At 40.5% G+C, this 24,044-nt stretch overlaps 1 protein-coding gene across 2 annotated transcripts in view; it reads left to right on the plus strand.

The window, feature by feature from the left end:
• Window positions 1-24,044, plus strand: part of NOL4 (nucleolar protein 4) — a 321,068-nt gene that overhangs the window by 245,146 nt on the left and 51,878 nt on the right. The window contains exons 7-9 of one of the 2 annotated variants that reach the window (XM_040433328.1): window positions 3,491-3,670; window positions 5,252-5,443; window positions 18,273-18,386. In XM_040433328.1, coding sequence (XP_040289262.1) covers window positions 3,491-3,670; window positions 5,252-5,443; window positions 18,273-18,386 — 486 coding nt within the window. The remainder of the gene's footprint in view (window positions 1-3,490; window positions 3,671-5,251; window positions 5,444-18,272; window positions 18,387-24,044) is intronic. The other variant, XM_040433329.1, reaches the window with a different exon arrangement.

Here is a 24,044-nt window from a genome sequence, read left to right on the forward strand (position 1 = left end):
TTTAACTGCTATTAATGGAACAGGGGAGCACGCGCCACTGCCGACTGCTCATGAACTGCCAGGGACAGCATGGCGGGAACGGAGCCTCTGCTGAGTAAAGACCATGTGCCCAGGTGATGTCACACCAGAATTGCCAGCGTGCCCTGCAGGCTTCTATCTGTTGCTGGGAGCTCAATGTGGAATGGAAAAACGAATAGCCAAGAGGCTAAAGAAAACCCCGTTTCTGACCCTTATGTTACAACAAAAATTTCATTTGGCTCCTACATTTTTCAGATTAGGAGCCAATGGCTCCTTGATGTTTTTTGTTGTTGTCTGGAGCCCTGGTACCATTGTGCAGCTGCAGAGTTTACTCATATAGTACATCTTATGATAGACAAGAGGTTGCACTGATATGTGTTGTTTTTTTTTATATGTTTGAGTGGATTTATTTCTTTTGATTGCTATAATATTCGCCGACACAGTAGGTCTCCTTACACCGGTATATTGAAAGATATCACAACTGCTAGTGTGCCCCTAAGACCTAAAAGTTAACAAAAAGACCTGTTTTCCATCTGATTACATCAGCAGTTGCTTAAGATGGTTTAATCAAAGTGAGATTGAAGAAGTCTCTTCCGTCTCACGCTATAAATCAGATCTGGAATCTATTAGTTTAAAACAATAAACTAAATGATGACTATAATGAAAAGGTAAGAATAAAATGACCTGCTGAATAGAAAGCAAGCGGAACAGATACTTCCATCTCCTCAATAAAATTTCACAGCATGCTAATCTGTCTCCTCAGACAGCTCATATAAATATATCTCATTAGCTCATTTAAGATGTCCATAAATTCAAGTACCCATTCACAGAGTCAAGATTGCACAAATATCATTATAAGCCCCACAGCTTGAGCCTGCCCCCCTGGCTGTATAAAATGGATCCGACCTGATTTATTGTGCTAAAAGCTGCGAGAAGAGAAAATAGGCGCGGTATTTTTTGTGTGGGAACAGTTTGCACACAGAAAGATGATCTGTTTTCATTTTATGGATTGTGCTGATTTTACCGGCAGAATGGTATTATCCCTAATTTTATGGCAATTCCTTTCAATATCCCAGTTTTACAATTATCATCACACAGTGAATGATACCCATTATAAGAAGGATCACTGCACAGGACGAGCTGCACGGTAAAATACAGCGTAGAACATCCTGTCTATTATACAGCGGCTCTACGTATCTAGACGCGCTGAATGACACCAGTACAGAATTATTACAGGGGGTCCTCGGAGCAGGATCCTTATGCTCCGGCCATAGTGGAGCGTGGTTACAAAAAAGCATTGCATATAGAGTTTCTGTCCAGTTCTGTATTACACAGACAACTCATCGACTTGACTGGGCTGTGTGTAATGCCCATCTCTGCCCTAGGGGAACTATTAAAAAGTGTAAAAAAAAGGAAAAAGTTTTTAAAAATATCAAAATTCTAATCACCCCCCTTTCCCCCAAAAATAAATAAAAAATACATAAATAAGTAAAAAAAAAAATTAACATCATGGGCATCACCGTGTGCAAAAAGCCATTTTTTTGGTCACTTCACCTCCCACAAAAAAACTTAACAGTATTAAAACGTTAGAAAAACTGTACATATGTGGTATCATTGTAATTTTAAAAACCCAGAGAATAAGAAGAAAAGTAACAGATTAGTGTTACCGCATAGGAAACTGTATTAAAAAAAACACATAAAACTGTGGCGGAATGGTGTTTTTTTTTTATAATTTCACCCCATTTGGAATTTCCCCCGCTTCTCACCACATTGTATGCAACCGTAAATAGTGCCATTAGAAAGTACCCGTAAAAACATCCCAAGTATGGCTATGTGAATGAGAAAATAAAAAAAAGTGATGGCTTTGGGAGGGCTGGGAGTGAAAAATTAAAACCCAAAAAAATGGAAAACCACCTGGTCTTGAAAGGGTTAATGCATGACTGCAAAGAGAAACAGTTTGAAAGTAGTGATGGTCAGACATTTCCCCTTTTGCTCCGTTCAGTGTCGGTGGGAACAGATGTGTACAGCGTACAGCCAACAATAGGCTGGAAAGTGCCCTATGCATTGCAGTATAGTACTATTGATGCCACTCCTATTCATGGTGCCACATAATGCCCAAAGAGTCACAGAAGGCAGCATAAGATATCTGGAGCACAGTCATATCCAAATTCACAGTGCCCAAATATAATTGCTAAAAATAAAGGAAGAGGAACTAGGGTACCTCCTGTGCATCTCCCTTTCCAAAGGTTGAGATACCATGTGTGGAATCTGAGGTTGAAGCTTCTCATGCTCAGGCCATTAGGACCTACTGTTGCCCTTTTTGTAGTCACATCATTCAACCTGTACAGCTGAATACATTGCACACCCCTGGGGCCAACCTTGCTTTGAAAAAAAAAGTGTTTAGAGGTGAATTGAATCTGTAGAGATCCAATGGGGAAGTGTCTGCCCGCCATTGTTATCACCATGGCAGGGATCCTAACTGTATTACTATAATCATTTACAAATGGCTGGTTAATTCATCCAAACACCGATGATTTCCAACAGACACCTAGAATTGGGCAGTACCGAATATGATCCCATATTGCCATATTATAGGAAGATATCAACATTAACTATGGCTCTTCTTCAAGCACATTAAATACAACTTTACTCAATTTAGATTTTAGTTTTGTCCAATATTACATCATTGTTATAAAAAAACTTCAATAAAATGAAATTTCTCCTAAAGACTAACTTTTTGCTAAAACCATCTGTTTATCCAGACCAGATTTCCTGTGACCGATTTTCAGTTCCACCTTATATTGTGCATGCTGGTCATCATCTTAGACAAGACAACCTCCTAGAAGACCACTTTACAATTCCGTTTTGGCATAGTAGTTTCTAAGGCCTCTTTCACCCGAGCGTGACGGATTGGCCCTGGATGCGTTCAGTGAAACTCGCACCATTTTGCAAGAAAGTTCAGTCGGTTTTGTCTGCGATTGTGTTGAGTTATTCAGTTTCTTCTGCGGGGGCAATGCGTTTTGATGCGTTTTTCACACACGTGATAAAAAAGTGAAGGTTTACAAACAACTTCTCCTAGCAACCATCAGTGAAAAACGCATCGCTTATATAGAACATGCAGATGCCACCGTATGGCATGAGTCTGAGGCATCCATTTAACGTATATGTTTTCTGTATATGTTAAACGGATGGGGGGAAAAAACGTGATGTGAACCCAGACTTACAAGCTGAATGCATGTGCTGTTCCCAGGACATGTCCATCTAGTAAAAGGAACTGGCCAAGTCCGTTGTATGTATGTATGATGTTTGAATGTATGTTTGTAAGTATGTATTAATATTGCACAGACTTAGGAATCATCTGTGGTTATCTGTGATGTCTACTATGAAAATGTATGTCTAAATCAGGTTTATTGGTTAGGAATCATTCATGTCCTAACAATCACGAAGCTGATGCATCTCCTCCTTTTCTCAGTCTCCAGCACATAGCTACTCCAGCTATGATTCTGGAAAAAATGAAAGTGTAGGCGGTTGTGGTGAAGACTTATCTTTAAATCGGGGCGATGAAGATGAAGATGACCACGATGACCATGAAGATGTTGAGAAGGCAACAGAAGCAGACGGAGTGGAGGCAGAGCGCCTGAAAGCTTTTAATGTAAGTGATCATTGCGACAAGCAAGCCTGCAGAACAAATGCCTGTACCCTGCTAGGTCCCTCCTTTGCTTATGCTTATGGGGTACAATTTTTTGATTTTGTTTAATTTTTTTTTTTTTGGGACGCAGGAATTTCTTTGGACGTTTATTGCCAGTAGCTATTATCTGCTTCATGCTGCATAATTATTTCTGATCCATCATATATCTTATATTATGCCTCTTTTATAGTCTTGTAGACTGACAAAAATGACATGAATGTGATAAAAATAAAAAGGGAAAATAGCTAAAACATATATTTTGCATCAACCTTTCTGTTATCATTTTTAGGATGCATTTACAAATGACAGCTTTTAGAACATGCACTACTCCTTTCAGTTTGCCTGGAAATTGTGTTCAGCAAATCAGGAAGATTTTATGTATTTTATGTATTTTATGTATTTTTAACAGTCTTTATTCAATTAATTTTTAAACTGCACCAAGTGAATTTTAGAACTTAGAAGGATCTTTATTTAGTTTGTGCTAAAAAAAAAAACAGTGGTGTTAAAAAGTCGCAAACACGTGTGTTTTTTAACATTTTACATGTGACTTTTTAAAAAATTGTCGCAAGTGGCTTTTTTAACGCCGCCATCGCCACATTTTCAAAAGGGGGCAGGAATGGGGCTGTGTCCAGATGCAGAAACAAATGTATCTTCATTTACACCAGTTTTCTAGTACAAAGCTCAGAGCTGCCGTAGATCTCTGTTTAAGCGCACGGACTGCCGGAGGATACGCCTAATTTATGATGAAGCCCGCACCTCATCATAAATTAGGCACATCTTCCAGAAGTGCAGAAAGTGCCGGTCTTGATAAATCTTCCCGTTAGAGTCCTGGATACTAGATTTTTACCTGCCAATTGCAGTTTCGGCTACATAATTGATTTGATTACAGTTCCTGGTTGTTAAAGGGGCCTTGTGCAATCCACTGCCTTTCAATCATTAAATATAGTGATTTCCAAACCTTACTGATTTTGCTCTAATTGGTTGCCAAGACAACAAAAAACTTTAAAAAAACACATAATTTTTACAAGTTGTGTATGAGCTTGACTTCATTAAGACTCTAGATGAGTTCTTCAGTGAGCTGTATGCTTTTTCATAAGGCCACTACTTTATGTCTATTCTTTAGTTTATTCTGTTTCCTTTCTTGTTATTTGCTTTGGGGAATTCCTTGTGGTAATAATTAGACTAGAGCTTTGCAATGTGCTGCTTGTTATATATGTGTTGTGTATCTTTGTGTTCATGCTTTCCTTTGAATTATAAAGTGACAGAGTGCGATAACAGAAAGCAAAGTTTACTACGTTTTTTATATTCTATGGAATTTTTATGTGTTTTTTTTCCCCCAATGTTAATCATTTTGCCTCCACCTGCTGCCTTGAGATATCTCCGTAAGGAAGTGTATTTGGACTAGAATGATGCTTCTTTTTTTTTTTCACCAATCCATCTTCTTTCATGACAAAGTATCTATTCCAAGCAAGAACCTATGGTAGTAAGATGAGAGACAAGAGCAGTCCTCCAATCCCTTCTCCTCTGTCTCCCTCTTACCAACAGATGTTTGTCAGGCTGTTTGTAGATGAAAACTTGGACCGAATGGTCCCTATCTCTAAGCAGCCCAAAGAAAAGATCCAGGCAATCATTGACTCATGCAGGCGACAATTCCCTGAGTATCAAGAGCGTGCCAGAAAACGCATACGCACTTACCTCAAGTCCTGCAGGCGGATGAAAAGAAGTGGTTTTGAGATGGTGAGTTTTGACGTAAAATCAAGCCCATCAAAACCCCATATGTAATTTCATGACACTATTTTGTTTTCATCTTAGTGTCTTTATTTTACCCCCTGGTTCTATTAGTTAAAACATTTTTTGTAATCCTCTCATCATTCCTGAATTTTTCCTCATTTGTTCCTTAAGTAAAATAAGCCAGTGTCTTATCATTTACCATGGCCCTTAAGACGGAGTTGGCAAAATGAACACAACGGAGAAGATTTATCAAGACTGGTGTGAAGGAAAACTAGAGTGCATTTACATTACCGTTTAGTTTTTTATTCTTCTGAAGAACAGAATTTAAAAAAACAAAAAACAGATCAGTTATTTTTAACTGATCCGTCTTTTTTTGAGCATCAGTTATGATCAGTTTGCATAAGTTTCTGTCAGTTTGTTAGAGATCCGTTATTTTAGACAGAAGAAAAACTCCCGCAAGGAGGACTTTTTCCCCCTATCTATAAAAAACGATCTCTAACGGAACTGAAAGAAACAGACACAAACTGATCATAGTGAATGCTCAAAATAAGGGCTCATTCAAACAAACAGGGCTCCATGTCCGTGTGGTGGACTGCAATGCACCAGCCGTGTGCACTCCATGGTGCGGAGGCGGACACTTTGATTTGAATGGGTCCACGATCCGCAAGATACAACAACACATATGACATGTCATGTCTTTTGCTGTACAGAGGAACGGACCTGAAAGCCCACAGAAGCACTTCATAGTGCTTCTATGGGCTTACGATCCGTGCCTCCATTCCGCAAAGGATAGGACATGTCCTATCTTCGGCCGTATCTTGCAGATCGCGAACCCGCTCAAGTCAATAGGTGCCCGTTTATTGCGGACCCAACGTTTCCGGTTATACAATTCGGGCACGAAGCCCTTACGATGCGTAATCTGTTGTTTTGTTTTTTTTTTCTAATTTTTCTGTTCTTCAGACTGATCAGAAGAATTGAACACAAAACATTGATGTGAATGGGCCCTAAGTTACCAATCAGATTACACCTATTTTTTTTTTTTCAAAAGGAGCGCTGAAAGAAAATTGGAATCTGAATGATCGCAATAGACAGCTAAACCAGTTTTCCTTTACACCAGCTTTGATAAATCTCCCCAATATATGAGTACATAGAAAATGATGGGCTTAGCAGCAAGAGTGAAGCGATCTGGGACAGGACAGTGCCAGGGTGTATGAGCGGGCGCCGAGCACTAGGGGAGTACCATTTCGTTATTTAGCCTGAACAATGATTTGCACTGGTTCATTTCCTGGGTTCTGATTTGATTCTGTGAATTTTATTTTCCTCTTTAATTCTTTGACAAATGACTAGTTTAACATATTCATCCCCAGTATCAAGATCGTATACGTGTGTTATTAGCTGGATATGTACGGCCGGTCATGCGTAAATGATCAGGTCTAATAAAACAGTGAGTAAACAAGTTAAATAGTAGATAAAGGGAACTGTCAAGCAGAAAATGAATTGTTAGCAGTAAAAGGTTAATAACGTCCATGACTTTAGTCGTGTAAGGGAGGAAAATGACATGTGCGCTACAGTATGCGCGTGGGTCAAGCATGCGATTCAGCCGGTGATACATTCATTTTACCGTGTGTGCTACTGTTAACTAGAAAACTGCCATATCGTCCATTTTCTGCTATGATAACAACCAAATCAAAAGCCACACATTGGCAAATTGTATGACATTTGCTTTGAGCTTCTGAGCTCAGTTGCCTTTTTTCGTTTATTTTTGAATATGAGAAGAAATTATTTTTTAGCCATTTTGGAATTTAATTGATTTTAATGAAATAGACTCAATAGGATGCTTCGGTATATAGAGCTGTAATAAGGTGCTGTCTTACCATAGAAGCAATGCATTTGGGGGACGATAACTCCTTAATATGGTGTCTAATTAATCATGGGAGACTTATGGAAGTGCAGTAGGGACCCTTAGAAGCACATGAGCTTTGTTATGTTACTCCATACATACAACTTGGAGGTATGATACTGTGCCTGAGGCCTAATAAAATAGTTTCGGACCTTCCCATTTTATCTTGATCATGTCTGATGAACTGGCTGATGAATAGCCCGTTTTAGCACGTGCAGTATTTTCAACCATGATTGCTGTGTTTCATGGAAACAATAAATGTATAGTTACATATATAAATGTAACAGTTACAGATTAGGCCATTATGTCGGATATGGTCTAGCCTGGGTCAGGGACATGACGCTTCAGACCCAAGAGTGATAGGGGAAGCAGTTAGATTTGTGGAAAGTTGACAGAGGTCCAAGCCTAGGCCTGTGGAATTGCACGGACTGCAGTTTCTATGTTCATTATTATGAAGTACAATAGTGTAACTCTATGTAGGGATGTCCCGATACCATTTTTTTAAGACCGAGTACGAGTACCAATACTTTTACTTAAGTACTCACCAATACCAATTACCGATACCAATTTTGGTGTGGTAATGTTTTTACAGCAAATTTCAATTTAATTTAGTCATTGGCTGTGCAAGCATGATGGGAGTTGTAGTTTTGCAACAGTTGGAGGCACACTGGTTGGGAAACACTGGCATATAAGGAGGGGAATGGACATATGAAGGGAGAGAATGGGCATATAACAGTGTTTCCCAACCAGCGTGCCTCCAGTTGTTGCAAAACTACAACTCCCAGCATGCCCGGTCAGCCTTTGGCTGTCCGGGCATGCTGGGAGGTATAGTTTTGCAACAGCTGGAGGCACACTGGTTGGGAATCACTATTATATGCCCATTCCCCCCCCCACCTTATTTTATATTCACTGTTTGAACATGAAATGGAGAGAAATTAACTGAATTTCTCCTCTATTTCATGCACCATACCCACCTGCCCTGCTGTAATCCTTCTCATGCGGATGCACCAGAGTACTGGGAGGAAGTGGCTTTAAAGAGGACCTTTCACCAGAATAAAACCTCTAAACTGACTATACAGACGTGTAGAGCGGCGCCCAGGGATCCCCCTGCACTTACTGTTATCCCCGGGCGCCGCTCCGTTCACCCGGTATAGGCTCCGGTATCTTCATAGTTAGGCTCCACCCAGGGGAACCTGCCGGCGTCTCTTTCTCCTATGCTGTAGCGCTGACCAATCGCAGCGCTCAGCTCATAGCCTGAGAGAAAAAAAAACCTCTCAGGCTATGAGCTGAGCGCTGTGATTGGCCAGCGCTACAGCATAGGAGAAAGAGACGCTGTCAGGTTCCCCTGGGTGGAGCCTAACTATGAAGATACCGGAGCCTATACCGGGTGAACGGAGCGGCGCCCGGGGATAACAGTAAGTGCAGGGGGATCCCTGGGCGCCGCTCTACACGTCTGTATAGTCAGTTTAGAGGTTTTATTCTGGTGAAAGGTCCTCTTTAACTTCCTCACAGTGCTAGGCAACCGCATGGGACTTGGGCGCTGCCACACAGAAGTCCCGCCCCCACGCCGATCAGCTGGGAGCGCTGCCGCCGCATGGAAGCCGACACGGGACCCGTTGCCGCCCCCACCACTGATCATCTGGGACACGGGACCCGTCGCCGCCCCCACCACTGATCATCTGGGACACGGGACCCGCCGCTGCACGGCCATCAGGTATGGGCGACATTTGCACGAGTACAAGTACTCGTGCAAATGTCCTGTATCGGTCCCGATACTGGTATCGGTATCGGGACATCCCTAACTTTATGTATTTAGTTTATCCATATTAGGCTACAATCACACTCCCGTATCCATTTTGTGGTCTACAAATCGCAGATTCACAAAATATAGATACTGTCCATGTGTCCTCTGTATTTTTTTTGCCATTGACATCAACGGGTCTGTGGTCTGTATTTTGCGGAACAGAATGGGACTTGTTTTTTAATTTGCAGACAGCACATACATTACATTTACAATTGTAATTTTTGGAACAAACATACAGATTTGAACAGCATACGGTCGTACGCATAAGGCTTAATAGTAAGCAATCTGACAGATTAGGGTTAAAAAGCCCTAATGTCATCTTTAATTTAGCTTTTTCTTTAAAGGGATTGTTCAGGACTTACTTACTGATGGCCTAGCCTTTTATCATGTGTCATGACAAATGCTGTATCAGCCCCTCTATGTCCCCTACTCCCCCAGTGCCATCAGATCAGCCCCTCTATGTCCCCCACTCCCCCAGTGCCATCAGATCAGCCCCTCCATGTCCCCCACTCCCATCTGCCCCTCCATGCCATCCATAGGGTCATAGTGCGCGCTTACATGCACTATGACCTGACGATGTGTCAGGATCCAGTGCAGCGCGGTGCGGGCCGGCGGGTGACCACGGAGTGGTAAGTAATAGCAAGCGCTTCACTCCTGCTCCGTGGTCACATGACACAAACGAATCGCATTGAGGATTTTTTTGTGTCGACTTACTCTATTCAATCGAGTAATCGTTTCAGCCCTACTGACACGGGTCAACAGCTTCTCCTGAAGTAAAAGGTTCTTCTGGTGTCGGTGAGATGTATATTATAAAAAAGTCTTTGTGAAATGATTTTTTGTTGGCGACAGTATGCAAGCTGCTCCATATGTCTTTCAGTCTTCTACAGATTACTTTACAGATAGACAGACAATGTGTGTGATGTTTAGACAAGTCAGACAGTAGGTGCGGCAAGACAATGCAAATATTCCCATACAAGTAGGCGATAAAGTAAATAGCGAATAAGCACTGTATGCTGGGTACAGAATACCATTATTTTCAAATAGCCTCACTTTCACAGCATGTCCTCACAGGAAAATTATAGCTGAAAGGTTTTAAAAATAGGATGAGTGTAGAAATATGTCCTTATATAAACTTCTCCTATTGCCGCAGTAACCATGCGTTGCGAGCCTAGCTTCGTGACGTTCTAGGAATTGTACTTTATCTATTTGTTTTAATGTTTTTCTTTGTTAATACATTTCAATTAGTCCTTTGTGTAGCTTGAAGAATAATTGGTTCACAGAAAATGAAAAAGACATCACTAGTGCATTAATATTAATCATCCGGGTACAAATGGACCAAAACATGACAGTAATTCATAACATATTATTAAAGCTGACAAACACGGGTTGACCTTATGGCCTATGCTTTGTAAGGACAGTATAGGGGAGATTTATCAAAACTGATGTAAAGGAAAAATGGCTTAGTTGCTCATAGCAACCAATCAGATTCCACCTTTCATTTTCTAAAGGAGCTCTGAAAAATGAAAAGTGGAATGTGATTGGTTGCTATGGGCAACTAAGCAATTTTTCCTTTCCACCACTTTCAATAAATCTCCCTCTATGTCTCATGAGATACAAGTGATCCATTGATTGTTCATGGTGAAGCTGTCCAAAGTTGCTGGGACACTGTAAGCCACAGCTCAGTGAGGCCCAACAACTTTTATATCTGTGGACCCTTCAATGAGATCACTTGATGAATTTCCAAGTCAGGGCAAGAGTTTTTTTCTCATGGTTTATCTGTAAACGTTGTAATTTTTGGTTTTAAGGTCTGAAGTTGACTTAAGAAAGAAAAATGTGAACATTTTGAGCTTTTGGAAAAAAAAGTGATATATGTATCATTTTTCCAACTTGGAAGCCAACTAAAACTATAGTACGTGTTCTCTATTCAACTATTTTAACTATAAAATAACACAAATAGCCAGTGTTCTGTGCAAGGTACAGTATATCTCATGTCTGACAAGAATTTGTACAGTTATGAATTGCCATGCCAACAGGAGGCCATTTAGATAGGTTGCTTAGATACCTCCTTACTGAAATTCATCTTAATATTGGTGTAAAATTCTAGGTCAATATTAGAGCAAGTTTAGTTCAAAAGCTGGTATTCGTATCATTTACAATCCACAGAGACATCACTTAAAGTGATTGTATACAATCCTTACTTTTTAGAAAGAACCCAAGACAATACTCAGACCTCAAAGAGTCCTCATGGTGGGTTCCACAGTTGATGACTGGGGGGAAACCTTGCAGTAGGTGTTCACATTTCTTACAGCACCACCGAAAGGGAAAATCAAACAATACGCAGTGCCCATTCAGATCAATGGACTGTTTGTGTAGTACATAATAGTAGAGCAGGAGATTCTCTTGTGATCGCTCTCCACTCTGGTCAAGAAATGAGGATAGGTTTTCTGAAAAAGACAATCACTTTAATTGGAACATTGAGAAGTAATAGTCATTAACCATTGAGGTGCCATTACAGTTCACTATTCTTGTTGTCACGATCATGGAATAAGATTTGGCAGATTTTGGATGTTCTTGTGTTAAGTAGTCAATAAAAGATGTTTAGGTTTTGGCTGTAAAGGGATGCAAGTGGTCAGCAACAATACCTTTATAAATGGTATAGCAACAAAATGGACACCAAGTTCTGACCCCATTATCTTTATAAAGCAGCAAAAAGAGAACGTAATCAGTCAGTCAGACCAAGTAACATTTTCCAATCTTCACCTATTCAGTTGATAAACCTGAACCCTCTATATCTTCTCTTTCTACCTGACAGTAGAGGAATCCATTTCAGTGTTCTATGTGCTGTATGTTCAGAGATGCTCTTCTGGATACCACCCTTGTAAAACATGTCTTTTCAAGCGTATGTTACCTTCCTGTCAGTATGAACCAATCAGGTCATTGTCCTCCGACCGCTTTGTAATCCCTGATGATGCTAATGATGATCGTTCCTTGTTAATAGTCCTGGAGATCAGTAGTTCATAAGATACTGTACCTGAATATCCCCATCCAGTTAAAGTCGCTTACCGTGCATCATATACTTCTCTGTTCTAATGTTTAGTCTAAACAGCAACTTAACTTCTGCAACATGTCTACTTTACCTACTGTATAAGCATTGAGTTTCTGTTGCATGATCTGCTGATCATAGTTTAACATTATTAACTGACTGTATATCTCACACTAATGGACGGGACATTTCAGAAGGCTGCTGACAACTTTTTATATTTGTTGGTTGTTGTATTTTATTTCTGTTTGGAATATTTTATTACTTTCACATAAGCCAAGAATTGTGCAGATAAATGTATTAACAATGCCCCCCCCCCCCCCCCCAAAAAAAGGCCTCTCTCCTCTGCTCTCCACATCAACCCACTGAAATCCCTATTATTTATAAAACTGCTGATTTTATCCAGCCTTTCACTTCTACCAAACCTAATGACCTCTATTTTTCACCACACAATATTGATGGATGAAAACATACAGTATTTCAATTGTTATATACAGTATTAGCAAAGGAATAGTCCGGCACATAAGGTAGCTGAATGGTCTGGCACATAAGTTAATGAAGTATTCGATCAAAGCCTAAGATACCTGGGATAAACATTCTGGCAATGAATGGTCTGGCACATAGTAGAGCTGGTAAAGGACAGGTTTGACACATTGGACATTTGGCATGGTCTGGCACGTAGAACTGGTGAAGGAGTGGTCTTGCACATAGTACAGCTTGTGAAGGCCTGGTCTAGGACATAGTAGAGTTGGTGAAGGTGTGGTCTGACAGAGTGGTGTGGCACATAGTAGATCTGGTGTAGGTGTGGTTTGGCACATTAAATATCTGGAATGGTCTGGTACATAGTAGAGCTGGTGAAGTTGTGGCATGGCACATAGTAGAACTGGTGAAGAAGTGGTCTGGCACATAATAGAGCTGGTTAATAAGTGGTTTGTCAGATTGGTCATCCAGGGAATGAATGATCTGACACATAGTAAAGTTGGCAAATGCGTGGTTTGGCACTTAGGACATCTTCAAATAGACGTGTCTGATACATCGTAAAGTTAGAGTAGGAGTATTTTGGGACATAAACAGTTGGAAAATACCGTAATTGGTCTGGTATATACAGTATACAGTAATTGATCTGGAGTAGTTTGGTACATTATGCAGCTGGGAAGAAAGTGGTCTGGTGCATGTATTTAAGTTAGAGAAGGTCTGAAAAAGAAGGTTGTCATGAGCCCACATCCACCTTTATGAATATACGACCAAAAGAGTAATTATGGCTGTACTAAGCAGTTGTATGTCACTGTAATGCTAACTATACTGCATCTTAAGACAAGAACAAGGAATTCATATTTTCCATTCATGTAGATCCCACATTAGGTGTATTAATGGATAGTAACCTTCAGCGTTATTATTGTGAGCTCAGCTTTATGTGATTATTAGTGTTGAGCGAGCATCGCTATGCTCAGCACATCGCGGAGTTCGGCCGAACACCGCGTGTGCTCGAGCACAATGCTTGAGTCAGTGTATTTTAATCTAATTTAGCCTCTATTTCTATGCAGAAGATCTCTGTACAGTGAGGGAATCCCTCAGTGTGAGTTCGTGGCTTAGGAGTTCCTGCTCTGACTCCATGTATATACAGTAAAAGTCTCATATTAAATAAAATAAAAAAAATTGTGTCTGGCTATGCAGCTATATAGTGCAGTGGTTAAAGTTCTGGGCTATGATGTGGAAGCTGTGAGTTCAAATCCCATCACAAACTTTTTCAGAAATAGAGGTTAAATTAGATTTATATATTTTATATATTTTTTTGTAATTGTAAAAAATGTATGGCACAAAATAAATGTGTAATTCCAATTTTTTTTTTATATATATATATATATATATATATATATATATATAATCATACATCTGATATATATGAATGCATAATAAGTGGAAAACTACTACTGATGTTTTAGCCATAATATATTTACATACAGTACAGACCAAAAGTTTGGACACACCTTCTCATTCAAAGAGTTTTCTTTATTTTCATGACTATGAAGACATCAAAAACACATGTGGAATTATATACATAACAAACAAGTGTGAAACAACTGAAAATATGTCATATTCTAGGTTCTTCAAAGTAGCCACCTTTTGCTTTGATTACTGCTTTGCACACTCTTGGCATTCTCTTGATGAGCTTCAAGAGGTAGTCCCCTGAAATGGTCTTCCAACAGTCTTGAAGGAGTTCCAAAGAGATGCTTAGCACTTGTTGGCCCTTTTGCCTTCTCTCTGCGGTCCAGCTCACCCCAAACCATCTCGATTGGGTTCAGGTCCGGTGACTGTGGAGGCCAGGTCATCTGGCGCAGCACCCCATCACTCTCCTTCATGGTCAAATAGCCCTTACTTTCAAAGTTTTCCCAATTTTTTGGCTGACTGACTGACCTTCATTTCTTAAAGTAATGATGGCCACTCATTTTCATTTACTTAGCTGCTTTTTTCTTGCCATAATACAAATTCTAACAGTCTATTCAGTAGGACTATCAGCTGTGTATCCACCTGACTTCTCCTCAACGCAACTGATGGTCCGTACCCCATTTATAAGGCAAGAAATCCCACTTATTAAACCTGACAGGGCACACCTGTGAAGTGAAAACCATTTCAGGGGACTACCTCTTGAAGCTCATCAAGAGAATGCCAAGAGTGTGCAAAGCAGTAATCAAAGCAAAAGGTGGCTACTTTGAAGAACCTAGAATATGACATATTTTCAGTTGTTTCGCACTTGTTTGTTATGTATATAATTCCACATGTGTTAATTCATAGTTTTGATGCCTTCAGTGTGAATCTACAATTTTCATAGTCATGAAAATAAAGAAAGCTCTTTGAATGAGAAGGTGTGTCCAAACTTTTGGTCTGTACTGTATATTATATTATGTAGTCTAAATATATAATAATATGTGTAAATATATTATGGCTAAAAACATATATATATATACACACTCACCTAAAGAATTATTAGGAACACCATACTAATACGGTGTTGGACCCCCTTTTGCCTTCAGAACTGCCTTAATTCTACGTGGCATTGATTCAACAAGGTGCTGATAGCATTCTTTAGAAATGTTGGCCTCTTTTTCCTATTTGTAGTGGAGATAAGTGGTACCCGGTGGGGTCTTCTGCTTTGTAGCCCATCCGCCTCAAGGTTGTGCGTGTTGTGGCTTCACAAATGCTTTGCTGCATACCTCGGTTGTAACGAGTGGTTATTTCAGTCAACGTTGCTCTTCTATCAGCTTGAATCAGTCGGCCCATTCTCCTCTGACCTCTAGCATCCACAAGGCATTTTTGCCCACAGGACTGCCGCATACTGGATGTTTTTCCCTTTTCACACCATTCTTTTTAAACCCTAGAAATGGTTGTGCGTGAAAATCCCAGTAACTGAGCAGATTGTGAAATACTCAGACCGGCAGGTCTGGCACCAACAACCATGCCACGCTCAAAATTGCTTAAATCACCTTTCTTTCCCATTCTGACATTCAGTTTGGAGTTCAGGAGATTGGCTTGACCAGGACCACCCCCCTAAATGCATCGAAGCAACTGCCATGGGATTGGTTGACTAGATAAGCGCATTAATGAGAAATAGAACAGGTGTTCCTAATAATTCTTTAGGTGAGTGTATATATGTTTAAATTAAGTTTAGCCTCTATTTATGAAAAAGTTTGTGACAGGATTTGAACTCACAGCTTCTGCATCACAACCCGGAACTTTAACCACTATACTTTATAGCTGTATAGGTCTCAGTAGAAGTACAGTACAGTAGAAGTCTCATGTATATATATATTTTTAATTAATTAAAATAACTGGCTATGCAGCTATTATAGCTGAGTGGTTAAGTGCCTTGTCTCTAATACAGAAGGTTGGGAGTTCAAGTCCCGGCAGAGTCAGAGCATGAACTCCTACGCTGAACTAGAGTTCTGATGTCCTCCCCTCTTCAGAGCAGGGGGTGCCTGGGGTTCTCCTATTGACTTTCAATGTGATCGGTAGAACACCCGAGCATCGTGGTGCACTTTGGTGCTCGATCAACACTAGTGATTATGAAAGTGAATTGTTGCTTTTGTAATATGCTTTTAAACTCAATAACACTTATCTGAGCTTCGTCACTGTCCTCTGTATTTCCACTGGTATAAGACCCATAAAACATTATAGTCCTCTGGCAGCATATTAATTGACTTGATTTGACCTGAAATTATCCATTGCTAAATATTACTTTTCCTAATGCTCCAGCAAGGTGATTTCACAAAGAAAAAAAACTAATTTTACACAACATCATTTCATTCTGATGGTTTCTCAAATACATTTTTCACCCGGTAGTTTTTCCATAGAGTGCTAGACGTAATATGTGAAGTATCTTTTCTTCTGTTAATATATCATGCAGAGGCACCACGCTGTTTACGACCCTCTAATTGTTCTAGTGAAAGGAACCGTCGCATTATGGATACATGAGAGCAGCATTAAAACTCTGCGCTGTACAAAATTGAGGAATGTCCTATTTTTTCTTATGAGACATATGTACACCATTACAAGGTACTTAAAGGGGTTCTGCCATGGTTGATGTAAAAAAATGAAATCAGGCATCATATAGTACATGGCAATGTCTTTCTAACAAAGCTAGAACCAGCCCTGTACCCCACATTGCTCCAGAAATCCCCACATTACTGCTCTGATTATTCTGCTAGATTCTCTTCAGCCTGGAAGCTCAGGGGATGTGGCCTTTCTGATGTAGCTCTCTCCCTGTAACTGCCACAGCTTCTAACAGAACATATGGCTGGTGGCAGTTGAAGATTTAAACTGAGCACGTTGACCCAGCTCAGTGATATGGACAAAAAAATAAGGAAAAGAACAAACAGCAGGTGGCGCTATACAGATGCATTTTTTTTTTATTGCTAACTGGCTATACAAAACTATTCAGATCCAGGTGCTGGTTTGAAAAATATTTGCGTATATTAAATTATAATTTTTCCCAGCAATGAGGGCACATATGAACATGAGACCAACACAAATGCCTTCAGCTGCCAAGCGCACATGTAACGGATCAGACAGTTTCATAGGTACAAATCTGCTGACAAATTCCCTTTAAGGGTTTTTTCTATTTTACAATCAGTCCTGCTTTCTGCCTAATTAAAAAAAAATAATATTAGCGAACACCTTTAACATTTTGTATTTATGGGAATAAATTAATAAAAAATCCATATAATGGTTTGTTATACTCATTCTGTACATTTACTGTTGTGTCAAAACTGTAAAGACCAGCACAGCCTTGTGTGCAACCAGCAAGACCTATGTAAGTCAAGCTTTAGAGCTATACACCAATTTGCATATATTATTTTTTTTAGATAAAAGTATTTTTTATCATATTGGATTGTTTTTACTGTTCAGCTCAGATCCTATCCCGATTATAGAGTTCTTTACTTATTGGATATGATTTCTGATTCCAGATTCCATAGGGTTGGGGAACCCATGGCAATTTGGGTAAACATTCTGCATGCTTTTCAAACGAAGGGTGGGGTAGACTGCAAGCCCACTGTCCCCAAGGGCCCACATACACCTGATGTAAATTTATAGTAGATCAATGGTTTCATATTGTGAGATAGGTGATATCACCACAGAAGTCAGCTTTTTTTTTTTGTGTTGTATTGTTATTTCTGTGTTTTATATTATGTCTACCTAGTGTTATGTATATTGTTATATATTTACGGTATATTGTATTTCAAATATTTCCTTATTGTATCAATGGGCAGGGTTGGCATAACACATTTTCCTCTGGTGCTATCATTCAAAGGCCTAATTTTTTTTTGGTCACCGTCCAGGCAGACATTTTGTTAAACTCTGTATACATGGTTGTCTTATAACCTACTAAACAACGTGAACTGTGATATTTCAGGTGAAGGCTTATCATGTGTTTCTCCATTTTGTCATCAGTTCATTTCCCCCTTTCAGTTCTTGTTGTTCTGTGTTCTGTGCATTTTAAAGTGACATTTCAGTGAATAAAGTCCTGTCTCCATTTAACTATGACAAATCGAATAGCTTTTTAACCCCAGTATATGTGTAATGTGTTTTTTTTCAGTCTCGACCTATCCCCTCACACCTCACCTCTGCTGTAGCAGAAACTATCTTAGCCTCAGCCTGTGAGAGTGAAAGTAGGAATGCCGCCAAGAGGATGAAGCTAGACAGACAGCAGGTACTGTTCATGTCCATACATGTGTGCAGCTCGCATCACCTGTTGTATCTTAGGCCATTTTGTATTTTTAACTGAGATGCCTTCAAAAGGTTGGCTATTGAATAGTTTTAAAGGGGTTTTCTAAGTATTTTATACTGATGACATATCCTCAGGATAGGTTCTCCGAATGTGATTGGTGTGGTCCAACTCCTGGCACCACCAACAATCAGCTGTTTGAAGATATTGAGGTGCTCCTGGGAGTTCTGCAACCTCTGCACAGCGCTTTGAATGGCACTGAGCTACGCCTAGGCCATGTGACCGATGAATGTGATGTCACTGGCCTAGGAAGAGGCTGTGGCCCTTACCGGGGAGCCACGGCCTCTTGAAACAGCTGATTGGCAGGAGTCAAACCCCTATTGTCACTACCAGAGCTTTGGGACGTTCTCACAGCTCTGTTTCTCCACCCCTGTGATGTTGTCACTACTAGAGCTGGGAGGAGTTTTCTGTTTCCTTCCTCCCAGCTGCGTTTGATTTCCCTGCCTTTATATTCCCCTTCCTCCTATTGTAGGGGTGGATTATAATGTCACGGCTGTATGTGAGCAACAAGAGCATGCACAGAAAATAGAGCTACTGACCGGACCCAAACTAGGGAGAATAAAGGGTTACCCCTGTCAGACCCTCGAAAGCTCTCCCTATGCTGCTAAGCCCATGCCCGGATCCAAATGGTGGAAGGAGGCATGCCCGCGTACCTAAGACTGATGAGCACTGTAACCCCTACAATAGTGGAAGGGGCACGGCCACCGGTGCCCTGCTCAGTATATGGAGGGAACCGTGGTCGCCTCGGATCCAGTCAGAAAACACACAGATACACAACAATGTCTGCACACTTAGCTGAAGGGGCTGCAGCCGCAGTGAAGACGGATCCAAAGACAGGCTGGCAAAATCCGGAGTACTTGCTGCAGCAGAACACAGGTCCAGTGAAAGGATAGCATGCAAGGGAAGATACTCAAGCAAGAGCTACAACCCAAATGAGAAATATAATCCACACCTATAATAGGAGGAGGGGGAATATAAAGGCAGGGAAATCAAACGCAGCTGGGAGGAAGGAAACAGAAAACTCCTCCCAGCTCTAGTAGTGACAACATCACAGGGGTGGAGAAACAGAGCTGTGAGAACGTCCCAAAGCTCTGGTAGTGACACCTATCAATCATATACTGATGAGTCCTGAGGATAGGTCATCAGTATAAAACACTCAGACAACACATATGTTTGTTTGGGCACATGGATGTTATAAGAGGATCCCTTACTCTAGGTGCCCAGCTATGTGCCAGAGTGAAGAACCACTCTGCCATTTATCTGAATAGTCCATGCAATGCTATATTTCCACTGCGTCCGTGACTTCCAGCTGTTTGCCAAGGTTGTCAGAAGCCAGCTTTCATATGAAAGTGGTTGTTGGTAGTGAGAGGATCCCTTTAAAGGGGTTAGCCCATGATGTAAAAAAATGAAAATCATCTTTTCATTAAAGCTAGAACCAGCCCTGTTCCTCACATGGTTCCAGAGATCTCCTTGATCTTCGCTCTAGTTGCTCTGCTAGATTTATTTCAAGCTGGCAGCTCACAGGATGTGTCCTTCATTAGAGGGTGTGTTCTTTTTCAGGGGGAATATCCTTTCTCAGGGGGCATATACCTTGTGCTGCAACTCTCTTCCTGTAACTGTCACAACTTCTAACAGTAGATATGGCTGTTGGCAGCTTAAGGATGGAACTAAACATGCGTGTCCTCCTCAGCGATGTGACTGAGGTGGACAGTGAAATAAGGAAAACATTAAACATCTAATGGCGCTATACAGATTCATTTTATTTAATAACTCAGTGACTATATTAAATTGTTAATTCAATGCAGTTCCAAAAATATTCAGATCCAGGTACTGGCTTGAAAAACGTAGAATACCTAAAGTATCAATATAAATGCCCACCACTGTATATTGGAGGTCTTCTTAGTAATGGTTGGCCATGTTGAATATTTGAAATATTGTAATCAGTACATCTTGTTTATGGAGAACTTTAAAAATGGAGGCCCACAAGAGGACAGTGGTATCAATTAGAGATGAGCGATTTTCCGCTTATGAAATTCGTTTGCTCTTTGTTTGGTGGTAAAAGCGGAATTGTGTTATGGATTTCGTTACCATGGACTATAACGCAATTCTATAACGGAATGCATAACGGAATGCCTCTAGAGGCATTCGGTTATTCATTCCGTCATAATAGAAGGACTCCCCTGCATAACAGAAACGGGATGGATCCGTTATGCAGCCCATAGACTTCTATTATGACGGAATGAATAACCGAATGCCTCTAAAGGCATTCCATTATGCATTCCGTCATAGAAATGTGTTATGGTCCGCGGTAACGGAATCCATAATGCAATTCTGCTTTTACCACCAAACAAAGCGCAAACGAATTTCAAACGAATTTGCTTATCTCTAGTCTCAATACTATACGGGACAAGTGAGTACAAATTTAGTAGAGTAGCTGTTGTGTAATTGTGTAGGTACATCCTTGGTATTAAGGTAATGTGTGAAAGTAGCCTAAGTAGAAAAACTAAGTGCAAGTGTGGTTATTCATTTCTTACAAGTAAATATAATCATTAGTGTTGAGCGAATCGAGCTTCGGATCATAGACCTAAAGTCGATTCGTTCTATCAGTTCGTTTTAATGATCCTGTCTCCGTATTAAAATGTGCTGCCTCAAAATTCGTTTTCTCTCAGGACTTCGAATTCTCTCAGGACTGAATGAATTCGGCATTCATCTCTACATCTTTCAAATTAGCAATCCGAAGTCGGGTTTGGTATCGAGGTACCAGCCAGTACCAAACCCGACTTCGGATTCTGACTTTAAAATGTTTTTAAAGATGTAGAAATGAATATCGAATTCCAGTGACGTAACTAGAAATGACTGGGCACTACAGCAAATTTTTGAATGCACCCCCCTCCTCCCATGGAACCCCCACTCCTGTGACTGGTCAAGATCGTTCTCTCAGACCAGGCCCGGCAATCGCTCCATCTGTTTCTTACAAGTATATACTGTATGTCATTTCACTGTATATACTGTTACTGTATATAATGTCATTGTACAATACTGTTGATGGGGTCCTGACAAAATCTTTTAGTCCTCCTCCTGGGTGGGCCCCTTCTGAGGTTGTGCTCCAAAGCAGCCGCTTCCCTTGCTACCCATATAGCTTCGCCTCTGCTGAATTCATTCAATGAAGTCTTGCACGACTTTGGGTGAAACGGATTTTGCCTCCACGGAGGCAATACATTTTAATGCTGTATGGAGACAGGTCTCCGGAGAGTCTAAACTCATATTAAGCTACTTTCACACTTGTGGCAGAGTGATCCGGCAAGCAGTTCCGTCGCCGGAACTGCCTGCCGGATCCGCCAAACGTATGCCAACTGATGGATTTAGTAAGACTGATCAGGATCTGATCAGTCTTAAAAATGCCTGATCAGTCCAAAAAATGCATTGAAATGCTGGATCCGTCTTTCCGGTGTCATCTGGAAAAACAGATCCGGCATTTATTTTTTTTAATTTTTTTTAATTTTTTTCCGGTATTTTGAATGCCGGATCCGGCACTAATACATTCCTATGGAAAAAAAATGCCGGATCCGGCATTCAGACAAGTCTTCAGTTTTTTTCGCCGGAGATAAAACCGTAGCATGCAAAATGACTGAACGGAAGACATCCTTATGCATCCTGAACGGATTACTCTCCATTCAGAATGCATGAGGATATACCTGATCAGTTCTTTTCCGGCATTGAGCCCTTTTGACGGAACTCAGTGCCGGAAAAGAAAAACGCTAGTGTGAAAGTACCCTTAGATAATCGAGTGTCACAGAAAACCAAAAACAAATATAATCTCCCTTATTAAAATATACCTTTTAATTCGACTATTGAAAAATATCAGAACAAAACCCTCAATACTTAAATAAGTCTCAGTTTTGTCATATGAAACACCAACTGCATAAGGTTAGGGTTATAGATATATATCAAGAGGTGGGACAAAATATGTCCTTCTTTACTCCTTCTTTACTCACGGTTTGTTGACACACGGTATGGTGAGTGAATTGAATACTGGATGTCCTGTATATTCACAATGCTTTATCTTTCAAAAATTCCAATTTGGACTCCAGATCCAGGTACACTTGGGAATAACATGTAAATCCCTATTGTGCCCCTTACTCTCTCCCTGCCTACAGGCAGAGCCCCCGTCCCGAAAGGGGCGACCCACCTCTCGGTGGCTAAACCCTAACACTCCCTGCCCTTACCCTAAAAGCAGAATGTTAAACCCAGATGAAAAAGATACATCAAAAACAAATCCATCCAAATAGATTAAAAACAGAAGATTTTTTGATGTAAACAAAAAAATAGTCCCAGATTAGAAAACAACATCCGCACAGGTAAAGATGAACTTATCTGTGAACGACAATAGTCCCAACGCTGCATTTCCCCAGTACTTTCGCTGGTTCCTCAGGGGATAATAAGATAACCAGAGAGGTAACTAATTGAAATATGGTGTTAAAATTACTTAGTATAAGATCGCCTCCATTCACAGTTCCTGTTACTGGGATATAGTAACAGGATATGGGCTCCAGATGTGTGGCGTCAAACATCTGGAGCTCATATCCTGTTACTATATCCCAGCTACATGTAACTGTGAATGGAGGAGATTTTATACTATGGAATTTTACCACCATATTTCAATTAGTTACCTCTCTGGTTATCTTATTATCCCCTGAGGAACCAGCGAAAGTACTGTGGAAATGCAGCGTTGGGACTATTGTCGTTCACAGATAAGTTCATCTTTACCTGTGCGGATGTCGTTTTCTAATTTGGGACTATTTTTTTGTAAGGGCAGGGAGTGTTAGGCCTCTTTCACACGAGCGTGTCCGGATAAGGTCCGGATGCGTTGAGGCAAACCCTCGCGAGTAGGTACCCAATTGCAGTCAGTTTGGACTGCGATTGCGTTCCGTTGTTCAGTTTTTATCGCGCGGGTGTAATGCGTTTTGCACGCGCGTGATAAAAAACTGAATGTAGTACCCAGACCCGAACTTCTTCACAGAAGTTCAGGTTTGGGTTCAAGGTTGTGTAGATTGTATTATTTTCCCTTATAACATGGTCATAAGAGAAAATAATAGCATTCTGAATACAGAATGCTAAGTAAAATAGGGCTGGAGGGGTTAAAAAATTAAAATTTAAATTTAACTCACCTTAATCCACTTGTTCGCATAGCCGGCATCTCTTCTGTCTTCTTTTTTGAAGAATAGGACCTTTGATGACGTTCCTGCGTTCATCACATGGTCCATCACATGATCCATCACCATGGTGATGGATCATGTGATTGACCATGTGATGAGCGTAGTGATGTTATCAAAGGTCCTTTTCCTCACAGATGAAGACAGAAGAGATGCCGGCTGCGTGAACAAGTGGATTAAGGTGAGTTAAATTTATTTAAAAATTTTTAACCCCTCCAGCCCTATTTTACTTAGCATTCTGTATTCAGAATGCTATTATTTTCCCTTATAACCATGTTATAAGGGAAAATAATAATGATCGGGTCCCCATCCCGATCGTCTCCTAGCAACCGTGCGTGAAAATCGCACTGCATCCGCACTTGCTTGCGGA

This window comes from Bufo bufo, chromosome 5 (genome assembly GCF_905171765.1).
Source record: "Bufo bufo chromosome 5, aBufBuf1.1, whole genome shotgun sequence".
Classification (NCBI taxonomy): Eukaryota; Metazoa; Chordata; class Amphibia; order Anura; family Bufonidae; genus Bufo; species Bufo bufo.